This window comes from Canis lupus, chromosome 22 (genome assembly GCF_011100685.1).
Source record: "Canis lupus familiaris isolate Mischka breed German Shepherd chromosome 22, alternate assembly UU_Cfam_GSD_1.0, whole genome shotgun sequence".
Lineage (NCBI taxonomy): Eukaryota > Metazoa > Chordata > Mammalia > Carnivora > Canidae > Canis > Canis lupus.
This window is the reverse complement of record NC_049243.1, coordinates 6,021,539-6,043,777: the sequence shown is the minus strand read 5'-3', so window position 1 is coordinate 6,043,777 and position 22,239 is coordinate 6,021,539. Positions and strand designations below refer to the sequence as shown.

General features: G+C 36.7%; 1 protein-coding gene across 1 annotated transcript in view; it reads right to left on the bottom strand.

The window, feature by feature from the left end:
- Positions 1-22,239, bottom strand: part of NUFIP1 (nuclear FMR1 interacting protein 1) — a 46,272-nt gene that overhangs the window by 8,792 nt on the left and 15,241 nt on the right. Inside the window, exons 6-8 of the mRNA XM_038569585.1 lie at positions 17,097-17,189; positions 9,772-9,965; positions 103-219 (exon numbers count right to left, since the gene is read on the bottom strand). Of these exons, the coding sequence (XP_038425513.1) occupies positions 103-219; positions 9,772-9,965; positions 17,097-17,189 (404 nt within the window). The remainder of the gene's footprint in view (positions 1-102; positions 220-9,771; positions 9,966-17,096; positions 17,190-22,239) is intronic.

Sequence of the window (22,239 nt, the reverse complement as noted above, 5' to 3'; positions counted from 1 at the left end):
TTGTCCTCAGAAAGACATACATGAAATGATGCTACTGATGCACAGTATACATCAAATTCAAAGAGCAATAAAACAAACCTATCAACTGAGGCCATGACTTACCTTCTGGCTCACTCTCTGACCCTGAGAGACTACCATAGCTGCTCATTAGTGAGCACAGGGCTGGTGTCACTTCCTTGGGTATGACCGTACTTTGTGGTTTCTCCTCTTTATCAGATTCTGAAAAAAAAAAAAAAAAACAGGAATGAGATAAAACAGTATACCAAAAACATCCACCACCATAAAAAAGAAAGCTGACAGGTCCCCTACTCCTTATATGTTAGTGAAAAGAAAGTAATTTCTGATCATTTCCTTAATCTTTCCCAAAAACAAAATTCAGGAAACTTGAAATTTTTTCCTTGGTTTATTTACATCTTCATGGTCAGAGAAGCTACTTGCCCCAAAGAGAACACAGAAGGCCAATGGAAGCTATATACAGCTTAGTTACTTACCATGCTTCACACATTACGGAATTTGAGCCTTCTCTAAGTTAATTATACAGTCTTTGCTAATTAATTTATTTTACCTTATTAGGCTATTATGCTATTAATTAATTTTATTAGGTAATAGGAAGGCCAAGGCCAGAAATTTATTTAACTTCACTGGATTAGGAATAAATAATAAAAAAATATCTACTTTTCTTGTTTTTAAGACTAAGTTTTGAGGGCACAAATAAAATTTAACCATTCTATATATAAAAGCTTAGTCAAAGACTTATGCTGAAATGAATTCACCCAAAGTTTTTATTATTTAGAACTTCTAAGAACTTAAGTAAACAAGCCAAGCCAGAGAACTTAGCAAGTACCAAAGAGCCTGCCAAAGGTAAAGCGTTTGATCAGAGCCCATGGAGCCTAGTTGTAGCCTCAGGACACCACCTATTACATTTGTTTTTGGCAGCTCTAAAAATGTATTACATTTAGTCTAAACAATCAATAAAAAATAAAGCCTGACTGAAGAATGAAGACAGGAAGTAACCTGTCTATGTAATGTACCGGCTCAACCCCCAAGTAATATGAAACATTTCAAGACAGCATTGAACATTCACCAAGTCAGTCTAGGGGAAAACAAAACATGCTAGTAGAAATTGGGGCTATACTTCTATGTGAATATGGAACTGCACATACTGGTGGATGAAGTTAAATCCCCTCTTCTCCACCCATCCACCCTACCCAGCACCATACCCTCCAAAAACTGCTCGTCAATTTTAAGGTAACTTCTCATCTTTTCTTATGAATTAATAAAGAGAAAGAAAAATATGCAGTTTATATATAAATTACTAGTGGACTAAACAGAATCTACAAAATATTAATATGGAGACTGTTCATCTCATTGTTTATTTTTTTTTCATCTCATTGTTTAAATGATGATAAGCCAAACTATTATTTCTTTCTAAGACTCAAAGAGAGGTACTGAAAAGCACAATACAGTTGACTATAACACTCTTAAAAGAATGAGTTTATTTAATCCTTAGGAGGTATCATTTTCACTATTAATTACAGATGATGAAACTGAAATTCAGAGAATCTGAGTAACTTTTCCTTCAGGTAACAAAATTATGCAACAATTGGATCAAAGTTAAATCGGGGCTGATTCCAAGTTCCAATTCTTAACTAATGGGCTAGAATATCTCCTACTGATACATAAAGTCCTCTTATTAAAATGAAGCCATCCGGGGGATGCCTGGGTGGCTCAGAGGTTTAGCACCGCCTTCAGCCCAGGGCGTGATCCTGGAGACCCAGGATCGAGTCCCACATCAGGCTCCCTGCATGGAGCCTGCTTCTCCCTCTCCCTGTGTCTCTGCCCCTCTCTCTCGGTCTCTCACAAATAAATAAATAAAATCTTTAAAAAAAAAAATGAAGCCATCATACCAAAATGTCTCTATGGTCAATAAAAATGCTAATAAATGTCTTCTTCCAGCTATGGTGCCATTTCTCCGTTCCCTGTTACAGCAAAACGATAAACAACTACCTGAAGTACTTAGATGTGAACAAGTACAAGCTATAGGAGAGAAAGGGTTTGGCTTTGTTCAGTACTGTATCCTTAGAGCCTAGAACAGTACCTAAGTGCTGAACAAATATTTGAAGAACAAACTGTTGCATGAATGAGTAAAGACGAGTTCAAAAAGGCTAACTGGTACTGAACGATAGGGCTAGGAAAAGGTGGAGCCCAACACAAACCTAGTTCTGTCTGGATTCAAAGCTCGTTTTTTTTTTTTTCTTTCTTTTCTTTAATAACATGATTCCATTTTTATTTTTAAAAATAATATACACATGATAAGAAAAATATTAAAAAGATATACAACAAAATGTGAGCAGTGGCTGTCTCTGTAGATTAAGAACATAGGGGTTTTTTTAAATGCTCTTCAGTTTTTGTTTTTATAATCAGAACATAACAGAAAAATACTGGAAAATAAACTCTGAAGGAAAATATTTCCTCGCAATTCAAGAAGTGGAGAGCAAGGCTTTAATTGGCCTACATATCACCTCTTTCCCTGTCTTTTTTTAATAACTTTATATTTGAAACAATTTTAGATTTACACAAATGTTGCAAAGATAGTACAGAGAACTTCCATGTACCCTACCATCCAGCTTCCCCCTTACATAACCGTGACACATTATCGTAGCTACCAAATAAATTAACATTGGTATAATACTACCAAAGCTACAGACTATATTGTAATTTCACTAGTTTTTCCAGTAATACTCTTTGCTTGTTTCAGGATCCAATCCATCATATCACATTATACATTTAGTTATCGTGACTCCTTATCTGTGTCTTCCCCAAATCTGTGACAATCTGTCAGTATTTCTTTGTCTTTAATGAACTTGACACTTTTGAAGACTACTGGTCAGTTGTAGAATGGCCCTTAGCTAGGGTCTGTCTTATGTTTTTTTGTTGATTACATGGAGGCTATGGATTTTAGGTAGTGCACTTCTCATCACATCATATCAGGAGTCCATGACATCAACATGGCTTATTACTAGTAATGTTAACCTTGATCTCTTGGTGGTCTGCCTGCTTTGCTATATAAAGTTACAATTTTTTGTATTATTCTGTTTTTTAAAATGATTAAGTTTAGCCCATACTCAAGGGGAAGGAAATTAATTAAGCTCCCGCCTCTTAGAGTAAGGAATAGCAAAGAAATTTAGACATATGTTAAAACCACCACGGTAACTAATATTTAGGGGGAGATATTTTGAAACTATATAAATACTCTGTTTTACCTTAAAGATTTGCCACTAATTTTACCACTCATCAGTGGATCTTGGCTGAAATAATTATTACTGTGGTGTTTTTAATGGTGACTTTTTATTTCCTTCACTTCTTCTACAATTATTTATTAGAATTCTTCGTAAGATCCGTCCCTTCTTCCTTATTTTTTATTTATATCAGTATGGATTCATGGATATTTATTTTATTCTTTGGGTTATAATCTATTGTTATTTATTTTGTGGTTTGAATTATTCCAACTTTGGCCATTGGGAGCATTTTCCAGTTGGTCCCTATATACTTCTGACATGTTCACAATTCTGATGCTTTCTTGAGCACTTTCCTACCTTCTGGCACTATTAAGATGCTCTAGGTTCACTTTGTATTTTCTCTGTCCCAGCTCTACAATCGATCATTTCTCCAAAAGGCCCTAATTTCTTCAATTGGAGAATGGTAAAACCACAATCTGGATATGTGGTGTATTCATTATCAGGACTGTCACAAAGTTCACTATACTTGAGTGCCTCCCCATGGGTAAGAGTTAGGACTTCACACAAGTGAACAATTGCTCTCCTAGGCTGCTCTCCCTCGGTTATGTTTCAGGAATCCATGACCTGTAATAACACTTTGAAAAGAGGTTATCAGTCGTTTTGGCCCTATCAAAACATCCTTTTTAGTGACTTTTCATCTGGAAAAAAAAAAAAAAAAAAAAAGGCTGTTCCCAAAGTCCCTTGGATCTACTAGCAGTTCGAATATAGGCATTTTCAACAGCTGGAAAGATTTATGCTGAAGGCACTGTACTGGCTGACAAAATAAGACTCCAGGAAATTCACTCACTTTTTAACAAAAACAGTCAAAACCCCTCTCTAAATGAAAAATGCGGGATCCCTGGGTGGCGCAGCGGTTTGGCGCCTGCCTTTGGCCCAGGGCGCGATCCTGGAGACCCGGGATCGAATCCCACGTCGGGCTCCCGGTGCATGGAGCCTGCTTCTCCCTCTGCCTGTGTCTCTGCCTCTCTCTCTCTCTCTCTGTGACTATCATAAATAAATTAAAAAAAAAAAAAATCTTTAAATGAAAAATGCCAGTATAAAGATGGGAGCAATGAAGATGATAAAATCAAACTTTAAAATGATTACAAAATACCAGCTCAAATAATTTCTCTTACTGTTAAAACCTTAGCAATACCTCTCTATCTCATACATACACATCATATGCCCTCTGACCAAATATATAAATATATTAATCTAAAATTTATCAATGGACTATGATTTTTTGAAGTCAGAGAGACTTCTCTGAATTATAATACTGGACAAGCAGAATGTAGCACCTCAAGTAAATCCCTACTGAAATGAAAAGAGAGAAAAAAAATACATCTTTTTTTAAGGCCTGCCTAAGTACAAACACTAGTTATAAAAGCTTCCCATTCAGCTTCTTTCTACAACTTATTTACTTGTCTCTCCCCCTTCATCCCCCTACTCTATCTTGTTGCCTTTATGAAGTAAAACACAATTACATGCTCTAGCCTCAAGAAGATTTCTAGATACCCTAAAGAAAAAGCAATCTGTTGAAAGTCACCCTAAAAAAATGGAAACCTTGCTTTCTGCACCCCGATGTTTATAGCAGCAATGGCCACAATAGCCAAACTGTGGAAAGAGCCTTGTTGTCCATCGAAAGATGAATGGATAAAGAAGATGTGGTTAATGTATACAATGGAATATTACTCAGCCGTTAGAAACGACAAATACCCACCATTTGCTTCAATGTGGATGGAACTGGAGGGTATTATGCTGAGTGAAGTAAGTCAATCGGAGAAGGACAAACATTGTATGTTCTCATTCATTTGGGGAATATAAATAATAGTGAAAGGGTATATAAGGGAAGGGAGAAGAAATGTGTGGGAAATATCAGAAACGGAGACAGAACATAAAGACTCCTAACTCTGGGAAACAAACTAGGGGTGGTGGAAGGGGAGGAGGGCGGGGGGTGGGGGTGAATGGGTGACGGGCACCGAGGGGGGCAAACTGAACACCAATAAAAAATAAATTTATTATAAAAATAAATAAATAAATAAAATAAAATAAAATGAAACCTTGCTTTATGGTTTCCAACTCTCAAAAACAAACATTAACAATGAACATTCACGACAGCTAATATGCTGGCTTATTCTTATTTTAACATCTATCTTTTAAATACCAGAAGCCCACCTCACTTAAATGTCAGTGCACACACTGACATCCTCCAGTGGGTTCTATGACAATAGCTATATTTATACTATAATGAATGACTAACAAATTGTATCTTTTGTGTTCAGGTAGATGCTGAGGCACTTCAGTCAGTGATGCTTAATGTACATTAGTGAGCAGCTCTTCTCTTTCTAGCTCAGACAACGCTTATTAAAACCACGGGTCAGGAAAGACATAAAACATGCTGCATTTACATTTAAACAACAGCAACAAAATAAACATAGTCCTAACTAATGAGATACCAAAAAAAGATTTAAAACAACAACATTGTGAGGACACTAGTTAGCAGAACATACAAGGAACTAAAAAAAATATGGTGCCATTAAGAACATCTAGTGAAAACAGGTCATATTCAAAACTGATAAACTGGGAGACTCCAAATGACAGGCTTTCCCTTTGAAGCAATAACAATCCCCAGTTTAAAGCACCTAATTAATGAGAGTTCACTTACTACCAACTACCACAAAAAATACTAATTTTCTAAGCATGATCTGGTCTGTAAATATCCTGGAAAACTACTGTCTTATTTAAATGTGAATGCTGATATCTAGATAAGGTTCTGAGTCCATCCCGTCCCCCCCCCCCCCCCATCTATAAAGGAAAGAAATGTAAGGCATCGGGCCATTTTCATTTTAAAAGTGAAATTAGTGATGAAAAGTACTAACTGCCACCTTAGAGCATGAATAGGGTCAGATCATTACAATGCTGCCCCATGACAACAACCTTGAATAATGAACACAACTGATCTTAATGTTGGCTCGCTCTGGCCTAAGAAGGAAGTTGCCTCCAAACAAGTGTAAAACTAAGAGATCAGAGAGTAGGCATGCTGGGAATATTTAAGCATGTGGAAAAATGGTACACATAGTTTTTTGTAGCTATACCTGGAGTGAAAAGTTGAAGAACCAACCAAACTATTGATTTGGGAATTGTAAATATCCAGAAGAAATTCCAGGTAAAAGATGACATGAATTTAAATGAAATCTTTTCTACAAAATTAAGTTACCCTAACTTGATCCTTTTTTTATTTCCTTAAAGAATAATATTATTAAAAAAAAGAAAAAATAGTAATATTATAAATCTATAACTTACTTGTAAGATTTTTACATTCACGACTTACATAATTATCTTTGGCCCTCAATATAGGTAAAGGTCTCCACATTGACACCAAAATAAAATTACTTGAGGTCTCTCATATCATTACTCCTAGGAATCTGACTAAACACTTTCTATCACGAGGATGAAAGATACTTACTACTGTTTCTCACATCTAAAGTATCTCCTGAAGACCTAGATACAGGCTTAATAGAGCAAAATATATAATCATCTTTTTGTTGGTATTTCACCAGATTACCATATATTGAAATACTGCTTTAAAAATGAGAAACAGGGACGCCCAGGTGGCTCAGTGGTTGAGCTTCTGCCTTCAGCTCAGGGCATGATCCTGAAGTCCTGGGATGGAGTTCCGCATCAGGCTCCCCACAGAGAGCCTGCTTCTCCCCCTATCTATGTCTCTGCCTCTCTCCATGTGTCTCTCATGAATAAATAAATAAAATCTTTTTAAAAATAAATAAAAATAAAAATGAGAAACAGGGGTGCCTGGGTGGTTCAGTTGGTTAAGTGTCTGCCTTCAGCTCAGGTCATGATCTCAGGGTCCTGGGATCTAGCCCTGCCTCAGGCTCCCTGCTCAGCAAGGAGCCTGCTTCCTCCTCTCACTCTGCCTCTATGCTCTCCCTATCTCTTTCTCAAATAAATAAATAAATAAAATATTTTTAAAATAAAAAATAAAAATGAGAAAACAAAGAGGGGCCTAGCTGGTTCAGTCAATAGAGCATGTGACTCTTGATCTAGGGTTGGGAATTTGAGCCCCATGTTGGGTGCAGAGATTTTTTTTTTTTTTTAAAGATTTTATTTATTTATTTATTCATGAGAGACACAGAGAGAGAGAGGCAGAGACAGAGGCAGAGGGAGAAGCAGGCTCCATGCAGGGAGCCTGATGCGGGACTCGATCCTGGGTCTCCAGAATCACTCCCTGGGCCGAAGGCGGTGCTAAACTGCTGAGCCACCAGGGCTGTCCCAAGAGATTTTTTTTTTTTTTTTTAAAAAGAGAGCAAGAGAGAAAGAGAGAGGAAGAAAACAGAAGTACCCATCTACCAAAGCTAACAGAATGATGACTTCAACATTAGAGTCCCTTGAATGTTCATTTAGAGAACTGCATGAAGAATTACATAATTTTCAAATTAGTAACTTACTAATTATAACAGTATTCTCAGTATTCTTTGTATCTGTGTTTCAAGTATTCTAATGACATGAAAGTTCATATTTGGATATAGATGGTTTTAATCATCAAGGTCATACACTGTAAATCTGAAAAAGTGTGGGCACTAACATCTTTTGAAGGAAAAAAAAAATCAGTGCCCAAGAGTAATCTTGGCCCCAAACATCATCTGCCTTTTCTTTGCTATCATCAGCAAGGATAAAAAGATGCCTTTTCTAAACTCTCTCCCACATCTCAACTATCCTAGGCTCATACAGTATTTTTTTAGATAAATTCAAACTTCACATTTAGAAGAAGCATAGAGTCTAGTGGAATCAGACTCCTAAATTCAAACAGCTGGGCTAAGGTAAATTATTTACCCTGTGTCCCTCAGTTCTAAAATGCAAGTAGCAGGACACCTGGGTGGCTCAGTTGTTGAGCGTCTGCCTTCGGCTCAGGGCATGATCCTAGGTCCGGGGATTGAGTCCCACATTGGGCTCCCTTCAAGGAGCCTGCTTCTCCCTCTGTCTATGTCTCTCTCTCGCTCTCTCTCTGTACCTCTCATGAATGAACAAATAAAATCTTAAAAAAAATAAATAAAACACAAGTAGCAACAGTATATATGCACTGTAAAAGATCTGAAAACTGGAAACACATGTATAAAGCATGTAGAACACCATTAGTACCTTACTCAATAAGTATTAGTTGGTGTTAAAATAATTATTATTATTCTAACTAAATTATAAGCTGTTATTCTTAGCCAAGATCCTTTCCATCTTAATTCCGTCATTGAATTAGTTATCTCATTTCTTGCCATCTGTAAGTTTAATAATTTGCCATGTTTATCATAGAAGCCACTATCTTCCAAGCTAAACAGGGCCTGCTAGCATCAGTCCACTCACTTATATTCTTTCTTTGCAGAAGAGAAAACACATGCAGTAAGATAAAGCCTCATAATGTTATTGGAAGGAAAGGTAGTAGAAATATTTACATCTACATTTACATTTTGCGGAAGGGAAAACGGAGCCTCAGAGGCTGGATGATATCTATGTGGTTAGCAGCATTTTGGTCCTTTAATTTTTCAACTTATTAAGGCAGAGTAAGGGAATTCAAAGCTAATATAAATATATTCTATACACTGAGGAAGAACAGTATCAATTATAATGAAACAGTAATATTTACTCAGAGGGATCTTATTCATGCTCAGCAGCATAAATGATAACTGGCTTCCGTTGAAATACTCACTTCATAGGTGGGGAAAAATTAACCTAATTGAGCAAATTTGAATCTGTAGCATCAATATATTGAAAACAATTTCTTTTTTAAAAGACTTACTTATTTTAGAGAGAGTCAGAGCACGGGAGTGGAGGGTGGTGGGCAGGAGGGAAACAAAGGGAGAGAGAGAGAGAGCATCCCAAGCAAACTCCTCACTGAGCATAGAGCCTGACATGGGGCTCCATCTCATGACCTGATCATGACCTGAGCCAAAATCAAGAGTCGGATGCTTAACTGACAGAGTAACTAACCCACACACTCCCATACAAAACAATCTGAAAACAATTTCCAAGGTTACACCATACAATGGGGGCACCTGGGTAGCTCAGTTCGTTAAGTGTCTGCCTTCAGTTCAGGTCATGATCCCAGAGACCTGGGATCCAGCCCCACGCCAGGCTCTCTGCTCAGCAAAGAGTCTGCTTCTCTCTCTCATTCTACCTCTGTACTCTCCCTCTCTCTGTAATAAATAAAATATTTTTTAAAAGATTATACCATACTATGAAAATTAGCCAATAAATATAATTTTTTCCATATCCTGCCTGCTTCACACACTCATTCCCCAAGATTCAGAAAAGATATCCTGAAATGAGGGTTTTGACAAGACACTTCTATTATAAATAAAAACAAAAGCATCATTCTATTTTTTTTACATATTTGTCATTAAACTCTCCACAAACAATGCTGTGAAGAATCAACTGTAGGATCATGTTCTATGCATTTGTAAACACGCGGCTTTCCTGTTTAGCTTACCAGAATCAGTGTTTACTAAAACACCCAGAGGGTCTGAATTTGCTTCAGGTGGATCTTCAGGTTTCGAATCACGCAAGCAATTGCCAGATCCAATGGCCGCTTTCTGTCCAACACAGTCATTTTTCCATTTGTGATGCCTGCCGGGACTTCTGATCTTTGCCATCTGTGAATGTCTGGACATCCCCTTCATCTTCCTGGAGTGAGAAAAATGCAACTCTTAATATGAAAGGCAATGACCTCTCAAGAAAAACCTAAAAAATACTGACCACAAAAGAAATTTAGCTGCCGTATCAATCATTTGTAGCCTAGTACATTAAAGAAATCAAAATAAATAAACTCGATGGCTTCCAAAGACAGAGAACTTTATGGTAGATCTTTAAAAGAATAATACACCACAATATATTTTACTTTTATCAATTCTGAGATGCACATTTCCTCCCGTATTTTAACCCCTCTGAAAATGGTCCACGTTGTATGATGAACAGCAGGTGAATTTAATGGGCAGAATTCTTTCATTCTGATTGTACATAAAAGTGTTTTTTAGTTAACTTTCATCTATTCATTCTCTAAGAGTCTTAAAGTTTCTAACGCATTTACAAATACTCTGCCTTGTTTGATCTTCATAACAACTCTTTGAAATAAATTAGACAGGTAACTATTCTCTTTACAGGATAAACTTAAAGATTATAAACTGAGCACAATTTCACAGCTACTTCAAATCAAGTGCCCTCTCAACAACTATAATTACTCCTCTTAGAAGAACAAATGCTTATATGAGCATATTCTAGGGTAAACTAGGTGTAGAAAAAATTTCAAAAAAAAAAGGTTCATTATACATTCTCAGTAGACAATAATACAAGGTATCCTTCGGTAGGGCTGAGTTTTCATAAAAATACATGTTTTTTTTCTCATTTGTCATTTATCAGAATTTTTTTCTTCATTAATAATGGAAGCTGCAGTTAGAAATACAGAAATTAGGACTCTGGGTTTAAATCCCAATTTTGCCACTTACTAGCTGTGCCTCTTTGACAATATTAATATCCAATATTAATGTTTGTTTACTCTCATTTGTAGAAAGGGAATCTTAGAGACATAGATTTAATATAAAGTGCCGCAATGAGTCCTTAATAAATGGTAATTATTACTATAACATTCTCTAAAAATTTGCTAAACCAACATATTCAGTTAGTATTTCTATAATCCAAAGGTTCTTAATCCTTTTTAGGGTGGCCATAACCCTTACAGTCTTGTTCCAAAAAATCATATATATACTCCAAATTTTGCAGAAAGCCATAGACCAATTTCCAATGTTCCAACCATGGAAGGTAGGCCTCAACAATGTCATCACAGGTAAAACAAGTAGTTTCTGCCTCTGGCCCACCAGCCCCATGAGGATAATGCTTTCGTTAGACGCCATTCACAGATGCCTTCCCTGTTTCCTGCTCCAATGGCACCTGACCACAGATGGCTTTTAAATGATCATCTTTAAGGTATTCACTAATAAGCAATGAGTTAGAATGACATTTTTAAAAGATTTTTTTTTAAGTAATCTCTACACCCAACATGGGGCTAGAACTCACAACCCCAAGATCAAAAGTCTCATGCTATACTGACTAAGCCAGCCAGGTGCCCCTAGAATGACCTTTAACTGATCAGATCAATAAGACTTCGTTGAAAGTGGTATATCTGGTATTTGCACTACCCCTACTTTTGAGGGAGGAGTTCCTTTACACTGTTGCTTGACAATCATTTAAAAGGAAAAGTTTATTTAATCAACACTTAAAAATACTTATACAAAGTACAGATTTACATGAATGTGGAGAGATTAAGGAATAATTATAACTAAAAAGCTAACAGGGAAGTAGAATATCAAAACATTATTCATTCAGTTAATCCAAAAGAAGGCAAGGGGGCATCTGAGTGGCTCAGCTGGTTAAGCATTGAACTCTTGATCGCCACTTAGGTCTTGGTCTCAGGGTCATGAGTTCAAGATCCATGCTGGGGCTGGTCATGGAGCTTCCTCAAAACAGTAACAACAAACAAAAGAAGGCAAGGAAGGAAATAAAAGAAAAAAATAGGACATGTTAAAAAAAGGATAATGGGAGACTGAAACCCAACTATATTAATTACTTTAAATTTCATGAAAAGATAAAGATCATGGACTTAGATAATAAAAAATAAAACCAGATTATATATTCTCTAAGAAATATACTTTTTTTTTTTTAAGAAATATACTTTTAAATACACACATATGAAAGTCTAAAAGGAAAAGGTGGAAAACTATCCTTTCCCTTGTACCATATTGCCACCAGTCCCAAGTCAGGTGACTGCTTTCCAGAGGATCTTTTTTGGACTCTATTCTGTTCTATTTACCTATCCTTGGACAATACCACACTACTGCCATCTCTTTCTTAGCTGTCTAGATCCTTTGGATTTTCATATAAATCTTAAACTTATTAATACTAACCCCTTCCACTACCTACAAAACAAAACAAAATTAAACTAAACTAGCTGGGGTTTTGACTAGGATCAATTTGGAAAAATAATCATATAGAGTCTTCTAGTCCATGAACATTATGCATATCCCTCCATTTACTAGGTCTTTATTTTTCTGAGCAACATTTTACATCTTTTAGTATAGAAATATTACAAGTCTTTTATTAGATGCATTCCTAGGTATTTGATATTTTGATAGTATTGTCAATAGTATCTTCTAAATTTTCATTTTCTAATTGTTGTTAGCATGTAGAAATGCAATGGATTTTTTTTTTAAATAGTGACTTTATATATATTTAGCACCCTTGCTAAATTCACTTTATTAACTCTAATTACAGATGTTTGGATTTTTTTTTTTTTTACATATACAGTCATGCTGACTCTTAACAAAGGACAGTTAATTCTTCCTTTTCTTTTTTTTTGAAAGATTTTATTTATTTTATTTATTTAAGACCCTAGAGAAACCAAGATACCTAAAGGATCAAGCTGTTCTAAGTACTTTAGCTGTGTTCCTAGAAAAAAGTCCAAAAATATTTTTAGTAGGGACCCCTGCATGGCTCAGTGGTTTAGCATCTGCCTTTGGCTCAGGTGTGATCTCAGGGACCTGGGATCAAGTCCCGCATCAGGCTCCCCCCACTGGGAGCTTGCTTCTCCCTCTCTGCCTATGTCTCTGCCTCTCTTGATATGTCTCTCGTGAACAAATAAAATCTTTAAAAACATTTTTTTTAGAAATATGAAAATATGCAACAAGTTCCTAATGTCTAGTATCCAATAAAAAATTACCAGGCCTGAAAAATAAGGCAGAAAAATATGACCCATAATAAAGACAAAGATCAATCAAAACTAATCTAGAACTGACACAAATATTAGAACGAACAGAAAAAGAAATTAAAAGTTATAACTATATTCCAAAATGTTCAAAAATTAAGTAGAGACATGAAAGATATTTTTAAAAGATCCAAAGCAAACTTAAGATGAAAACCGCAATGTCTATGATGAAAAAAGGCAAAATATACACCAAGAGGTTAAAGAAAGATTAGATACTGCATAAGATAAATGAACATAAAGGCATAGCTATAGAAACTATCCAAAATGAGACAAAGGGAAAAAAGAATTTTAAAAAGTAAGAAGAGCATTACCACGCTAAGGGACAAATTTAAGCAGCCTAATATGCATCTAAATGGAGTCTCAGAACATGAGAGACTCCTAACTCTGGGAAACGAACTGGGGGTGGTGGTGGAAGGGGAGGTGGGGGGGGCAGTGGGAGTGACTGGGTGACGGGCACTTGATGGGATGAGCACTCGATGTTATTCTATATGTTGGCAAATTGAACACCAATAAAAAATAAATTTATATTATAAATAAATAAATAAATAAATAAATAAATAGATAAATGGAGTCTCTGAAGGGCAGAGATAGAAAAAAATATTTGAAGAAGTTATGATCAAAATTTTTCCAAAATTGATAGAAATCATAAACTCATTTACACCAAGAATTTCAACAAATCCTAGGCACAAGAAACATGAAGAAAATGATGCAAAGGCACATCATTATCAAATTGTTTAAGCCAGTGATAAAGAAGAAATATTAAAGTAGCCAGCAAAAAAAGCATTTTATGTAAAGGAACCAAATAATGATAACAGCAGATTTCTTTGGAAACAATGCAAATGAAAAGACAATGGAGCAAAATCTTTAAAGTTAATTAAAAAAGCAAAACTAAAACTAACCAAAAAAATCTGTTAAACTAGAATTGTGTATCGAAGAAAAATATCTTTCAAAAAGGACAGCAAAGAAAGATCTTTTTCAACACACAATGCTGAAGGAATTCACCTCCAACAGATTCTTACTACAAAACGTCAAAGAGTCTTTTAGGCAAAAGGAAAATGCTATCAGATGAAAAGATGGATCAACACTAACGAGTGAAGTGTACAGAAATGGTTAACTATGTAGGTATCCCAGCCTTCAGCCAGGCTAGATTAGTCATCAGCTAACCAATCCCCAGCTGTGACTGACCCTTGTCAAGATCAGCAGATATGTCTAACTGAACCCCAGCTGACCCCAGATGTCTGAGTAATTAATACTTACTACTATATGGGGGGAGGGGGAGAGGACACTCATTAAGAGAGTAAAAAGGCAAGTCGCAAATTATGAGGGTATATTTGCAATATATATGCTATACTCAAGAAAGGATTTGTGTCCTAAGTTAATAACTCCTAGAAATCAAGAAAAGCAATCCAATTAAGAACTGGTCAAAAAACTTGAACTGGCACTTCATGAGAAAATAACAAAATGCTAATAAGCATATAAAAAGGTGCCCAACATCACTAGTCAAGAGAGAAATGGTAGGACATGAGGAAAAGGTGCAACCAAGCATTAACCAAAGAGAGCAATTAGATGCACAATCAGTAGGAGTGTAAATTGGTACAACTGTTATGGAAAACTGTTTGGCTTTATCTATTAAACCTAAATATATAGATGCCCAATGATCCAGCATATACATATATATGGGTCTGTGTGTATATATAGATACATATACACATATATATATGACCAGTAAAAATGGGTACTTATGTCTCCAAAAGACATGTAAAAGAATGTTCATCGCAGTTTTATTCCTTATAACCCAAACTGGAAACAACCCAAATGTCCAACAGTAGAATGGATATTCTCAAAAATGAGTTCTTCACGATAATAAGAATGAACAGTTTAGAGCTACACACAGTATGGATGAATACGACAAAATAATTCCAAATTACAGAAATCACAAACCAAAGAATATACATTATATGATTCTACTTATATAAGGTTCCAGAGCATGCAAAATAAATCTATGATGACAGAAATCAGAAAAGAGGTCATTTTTGTGGGGAAGCAATAAACTAGAGAGAGCCAAAGAAAGATTTATGAGGTAAAGCTGTTTTGTGTATTATTAATCTGTTTGGAAGTTACATAGGTGTGTAGGTGTGGGTATGTATATAAATTCAAGTTGTACATTTGAGATTTGTATATTTTATTTATATTAAAAATAAACTTCAGGGCAGCCCGGGTGGCTCAGCAGTTTAGTGCCACCTTCAGCCCAGGGTGTGATCTTGGAGACCCGGGATCGAGTCCCACGTCGGGCTCCCTGAGAAGCCTGCTTCTCCCTCTGCCTGTGTCTGTGCCTCTCAATCTCTCTGTGTGTCTCTCATGAATAAATAAACAAATCTTCAAAAATAAATAAATAAAACTTCAGTAAGAAAGTGGAAAAAAATTCTATGAAGGTGAGGGATTGGGAAAAATAGGGTGTCTCACTCATTGCTAGCAGGAGAGTTAACTATGATAGTTATTTGGCAATTAGCCATTAATATTACAAATACACATACGTTGGGGGCACCTCAGTAGCTCAGTCAGTTAAGCTTCTGACTCTTGATTTCAGCTCAGGTCATGGTCTCAGAGTTGTGGGATCGAGCCCCCATTAGGTTCCACACTCAGCGGGGAGTCTTCTTGGGATCTCTCTCCCCTCCTCCCCATGCTCTCTCTCCCTTTCGCTCTCTAATAAATAAATATATCTTTAAAAAAAAATAGCAAATTGAATTTAAATTAAAAAAAACTACACGTACATCTTTTGACTCAGCAAATCCACTTCTAGGAATCCATCCTCAGAAATACTTGTATCTGTGTAAAATGTATGTAGAGGGTAATAATGACAAATTTTTATTAGTAAAATATTGGTAAGAACTTCTGTATCTGCCAATAGGAAATTAATTTAAAAAAAAAAAAAACCCTGGGCAGCCCTGGTGGCGCAGCGGTTTAGCGCCGCCTGCAGCCCGGGGTGTGATCCTGGAGATCCAGGATCAAGTCCCGCGTCAGGCTCCCTGCATGGAGCCTGCTTCTCCTTCTCCCTCTGCCTGTGTCTCTGCCTCTCTCTCTCTCTCTCTCTCTCTCTCTGTGTCTGTCATAGAATAAATAAATAAAATCTTATAAATAAATAAGTAAATAAATAAAAATAAAAATAAAAGCCTGTGGGAATCCTTAGGGTTCTACACATCCTTGAAGAATGAGGACACTAGTTAAGCATTAATATCTCCAAGTATATCATTTGGCTAAAAAAAATAAAATGTAAAATAATGTCAAAAAAGGGGGAAAAAAGACTATTATCTGATGTGCTGTATGCAAATGAAGTATCTCTGGAAGGATAAAATGGGTTGTCCCTGGGAAGAAGAACAATTTAGCTAGGAAACAAAGACAAAAGATTTATTAGCAATAGATCTTTTTGAAAACCACATTTAAAAATACAATTTAAAGAAATTTGAAGTAAAAAACATAAAAGCAAAGATTTTAGGGATCCCTGGGTGGCGCAGCGGTTTAGCATCTGCCTTTGGCCCACGGCGTGATCCTGGAGATCCAGGATCGAATCCCACGTCAGGCTCCCGGTTGCATGGAGCCTGCTTCTCTCTCTCTCTCTCTCTCTCTCTCTCTCTCTCTGTGACTATCATAAATTAAAAAAAAAAAAAAAAAAAAATTCAAAGATTTTAGAATTAGGAGTGTAAAATTTTAGGATTTTGTTACATTCTCTTGTTTATTATTTATTTGTAAGAATACTCATTTAAAATAAGCAGGGAGGGCAGCCCAGGTGGCTCAGCGGTTTAGCGCTGCCTTCAGCCCAGGGTGTGATCCTGGAGACCCGGGATCGAGTCCCACATCGGACTCCCTGCATGGAGCCTGCTTCTCCCTCTGCCTGTATCTGTCTGTCTCTCTCTCTCTGTCTCTCATGAATAAATAAATAAAATCTTTAAAAAATAATAAAACAAAATAAACATGGAGAATGCAAGCAATTTTAAGGAACTTACCCATACTGTGTTGTTGTCAAAACTGCTCCTCTCTTTTCCTTTTCAAGTTTTAACTTTTTCTTTCTTTCAATATTGGCCAGAGTTGGGTAGTTTCTAGAAAACAGTAAGTCGATTATAAAAGGGTTTTAAGAGTACAAATTTAATTAAGCAATCAATTACTGCATTTAGCAAATTTTATTTAATTAATGACTAATATAATAAATCATTTTAAACCTTTAATTCTTTCTAGAATTTTTTTAAAGGAAAAAAGTATACTGTGACAATGCTACTCAAAATATAAACCAGATTTCAGTCCACAAGCTTTGCTACCAGTCTATGAGGTGAGGCACTTACACTAGAATTTGAAACAAATAGATTGTAAAATTTTTATTTTACACATTTTTGTGCTCAAACTGATAGTTCATTTATATGTCATGTACCCATAAATACTATTAAAAAAGTAAGTCTATGCAACTACTTATTCAAATACATACTAGGTACACCCAAACTTACCAAAATGAGGAAGAAAAAGTTCACAAAAAAAGTAGTCTGATAGAAGGATAAGAAAAGCACACAAGGGCAGCCCCGGTAGCCTAGCAGTTTAGTGCCACCTTTGGCCCAGGGCATGATCCTGGAGACCCAGGATCGAGTCCCGTGTCGGGCTCCCTGCATGGAGCCTGCTTCTCCCTCTGCCTGTGTCTCTGCTTCTCTCTCTCTTTCTCTCTCTCTCTCATGAATAAATAAAATCTTAAAAAAAAAAAAAAGCACACAAATAACTATAACAAAGATCAAAATATAATATAAGCACCCCAAAGAGTATAAACACTAGAACGTGGGAGGAAAAGATTTTCTCTAGCTGGAGAAAACCAGAAATTCAGAAAAGAAGGGAGAAGGAAGGAAGGAAGGAAGGAAGGAAGGAAGGAAGGAAGGAAGGAAGGAAGGAAGGAAGGAAGGAAGGAAGGAAGTCGGTCTTACATGGTTTTAATAAATAGAAATTAAATGGAAAACTTCCATGTTCTTTTTTTTTTTTTTAAGATTTTATTTATTTATGAGAGACACAGAGAGGGGCAGAGACACAGGCAGAGGGAGAAGGCAGCTCCCTGAGGGGAACCTGATGCAGGACTCAATTCTAGGACCCCGGGATCACAACCTGAGCCAAAGGCAAATGCTCAACCACTGAGCCACTCAGGCATCCCAAATCTTCTGTGTTCTAAGCAGAGCAAACAATACAAACAAACCAAGGCCTCAGAAAGTGCGCAAAATATCCAGGGAATGGCAAGTGGTTCATTTTATATAAAACAGTTATAAGCAATCAGACAGAAAGGGAGCCTAAGGCCATTAAACATCCTTGAATAGGAGATTAGAAAATTTATATTTAATTCAGTGGCAATGGGGAGCCACTGAAAGTTATGAACAGGGAGAGCTACGTACAAGGCAGTGATTAAGATTAAATCTGACAGCAGTGTGCAAGGTGAATTGCCCTGACAAAGCTTTCTTTATTCCTTGGCACAGCTGTGTGGTGATGCGAGCACCAAACGGTGGTGGTGGTGGCGGGAACAGATCCTAGGAGTATAAGAAAGCACAAAGGGAGGGGAAACACAGACAGCCCTCTACCACTCAGCTTGGCTGGTCATCAGAGTAAGTTTAAGAAAGATCAACAAACTGTATTCTCCCATTGTTACTAGGACACTGTTTCCACCCCCTTCTTTTTCTTTCTTAACATTTGCATCGGGGATCCCTGGGTGGCGCAGCGGTTTGGCGCCTGCCTTTGGCCCAGGGCGCGATCCTGGAGACCCGGGATCGAATCCCACGTCGGGCTCCCGGTGCATGGAGCCTGCTTCTCCCTCGGCCTGTGTCTCTGCTTCTCTCTCTCTCTCTCTCTCTGTGAGACTATCATAAATAAATAAAAATTAAAAAAAAAAAAAAAAAAACATTTGCATCGCTGACTTGAATGGCACAGACAATATGAAGCCTTTGGATTGACCACACTGGAAGATAAGCATAGAAATGACATTGAGTAAGTGGTGAAATAATTAGGGAAAAAAGGCAATGAATTTCAATGAGGACAGTGCAAAGCAATCCAGCCAAGATCTATCCAGCCAAGAAAAGTAAACTCCATAAATAAAAGATGATGAATATACAAGCTATAAATAAACATAAGAGGAAAAGATCAAGGTCATAGGAGATAAAAATCTGACGGCCAGTCAGCACCATATGACTGGACTTTTGGAAAGCAAACATAATCTAAGGTTATGTGAAATGGAGTCTGGCACATGTACAAGTGTGAAATCTTCCTCTCCCAAGACTCAAAAGTGGTCAGAAACTCTCAGGGCACTGTGTTCAGTTTTGTGCTTCTAAACTGAAAAGGAATGTTAAGGAAAAATAAAACTTGGAAGGGATTCAGAAGAGACTCAAAGATGATTAACAGCATGAAAACTAAAACCTCTGAGGAAAGATGAAAGGAACTGGAACTATCTGCAGCCTTTAAAAGAGGAAGAGAAGTGACAATAAATGCTCTTACAGAAAGGATGGTAGCCAGCTGGTTTCAATCTGAAGACAGAAATATGCAGAAGCAGAAATGGTGAGAAAAAGTGATGACTTTCACAGGCCCCACACTGTCTAGGCGTGTAACTCACAGCTATTCAACACCCTTCACCTCTCCGAAATGCACTTATTCTTACTAGGGTCTCCAACATTTTTCTTCTGAGTATTGCAGACCCTAAACATGTTGAGCCACATGCTGAACAATAAAGATTTGCTACTACAGTGTACAATGTACAATGTACAAGTGAGCAGATGCTACCTAAGTGCTTACCAATGGTAAGAAATCTAAGTGTTCTAGCAAGTGGATTTAACGTGAGATCTAAGAAAGAATTCCTTAAACAAGACATCAAGGATGTTTTGCAAATTCCTTTGGTGGAAATCTTTTAGAACAGCTCACTTTCTCTTTCTGGCCAATTAAAGTAACACTTCCTAAAAGGTAAGGGATCTTTCGATATCCCTTGCAAAGCAAAAAGATGTCATTTTTCAGTGCTTAAATTATAAAACCCTCTTCCAAATGTATACCATTCTTATTTACATAGAACCTAGAGACTAAAAACTAGGAAAAACAAAGGCAGTGGAAAGCAAATTATCTAAAAGAGAAAGAAACTAGAAACACAAGACCTTGTTACACATTAAAAAAACAAAACAAAACAAAACAAAAAAGCAAAAACCACCACCCAACCAGAAAGCCCTTTCCAGCAACATAATAGCAAAATATAACACAAAGAAAAGTCTGGAGCTTTGATAAACAAAAAAAAAAAAAAAACCAAAACGTAGTTAGGGTTCCTAAAGTACACCTGAAATAAGTCCAAAGACTGTTAAGGAAAAAAATCACAAACTGTCTTACATTACACAATTACATACAGACAATACAGTTCAGTGTCTCCTGTTAGAGAATGGGTATTATGAACTTATAAAACCCGTGACAAGTGCTATTTTCACAGCTGGTTTCTCTGCTTTTACCTGCAAAATCACTTTTTCCCTGTACTTCCATCTCTCCCCAGTATTCCCCAAGGAACTGGCCCTGAAACCATATGTCTTTTCTCCTTCTCCTCCTTCTTTCATGTCTTCCCAACTCCTTGCCCTCCCCTTGCCTAAGCCTTAAGCCTTCAGTGACAATCCTTAAGCACTACCATCGATAAACGGGCAAAACTCTGCCAACTGTGATCTTAGCACATACCATTTTGGTTACATTATACTCTGACTCTTTCCCTCTCAAATCACCACCCGTTTATTGACTTTTCCCCTAAGATGATTCTCCATAAAACCACAATCCCCCTACTGGCATTGACCCACAACTGCTTCAACACCAGCTATACCACTGTATTTTTATTTCAAAGTCTTTCTACATTTCAAAAAGACATAGTATTTTTTAGAAGCCTACCCCCTCTGTTGGAATTCTGAAAGAAACTGGGGATACAATTTTAAAGGATTTGCTCGGCACCACAATAAATATTGAAAAATGTATCACAAAACTACTCCACCTAGTGGACTCATATCTACTGTAAAATATGTTTCAGCGTTTCTAGCAAACTTCTACCACTGTTATCTGTAATGCCAAATCATACAGCATTTGTACCTCACGGGTCCGGAATTAAGAAAGAATCACTCCTGGCAGGGTGAGGTGGGGTGAGGGGTGGGCTGAAAGTGGTTAGTAGAGAGCCTTAAAGCTTTTAATTAAACACAACGGGCATCTCTGGGTTTGGCTAGCTAAAGGAATAAAAAAGCAGAGATGTGTTTTCTTTAAAGACAGAGGACAAAACACCAAGTAAATCTTTAGCATTTTCTTCCATCTCTAAAACCCCTACTATATGAAAGTCTTTAACAAGGTTTTCTAACACAGCAGTTACATACAGACCTTATCTTTCCTGCACGTTAAAGAATATAATGCTTCCCTCAGAAGGTGGCACTCAGATAAAATTCAAGACATGAGGGCTATTCTGCTACATTAACATGAAATTTATTCTTTTTAGGCTTCAAATAACATTTTTTTAAACTGTGAATGATAGATATTTAGACAGCAAATATAGTTTTATAATGGGTTTTTTAAAATCTGCTAGTGGAGAGAATGTTAATATATTGTTGAGAAATCTATCCAATGTGCCAAAAGAGAAATGTCTCCATGCTTTTTATTGATAAAGTACATTTATAGAAATAACGTATGGGCATGTTAAAGCAAAAGAACTTCAGAAACAAGATCTGGAATAACCTCAGGTGAATCAGCAAGTGCCAAGTGATGATTTCAGAGCACAACATTAACAAGGCAACATCACAGGTACAAGTAAACTCCATCCCAAATTGTCACCCTCACCCAATTTCCTCATTCTCTTTAAACATCTCTAAATTTCATAGATCTGTAACTTCATTTATTCGCTTCAAAGGTTTTTGCCCATTCCTCTTCCGAGACATTTCTATCCACTATCACAGTATACCTTCAGTCTACGTTCTAGAAACTAGAACTACACTCCACCCTATCCCCCATGTCTTCACCTATCTTACATAAAAATCATCACTAATAAGCATATTAAATCCTTGCTCAAGTTTTATCCTTTATTGGGGCACCTGGGTGGCTCAGTGGCTGAGCGACTGCATTCGGCTCAGGTCATGATCCTGGGGTCCT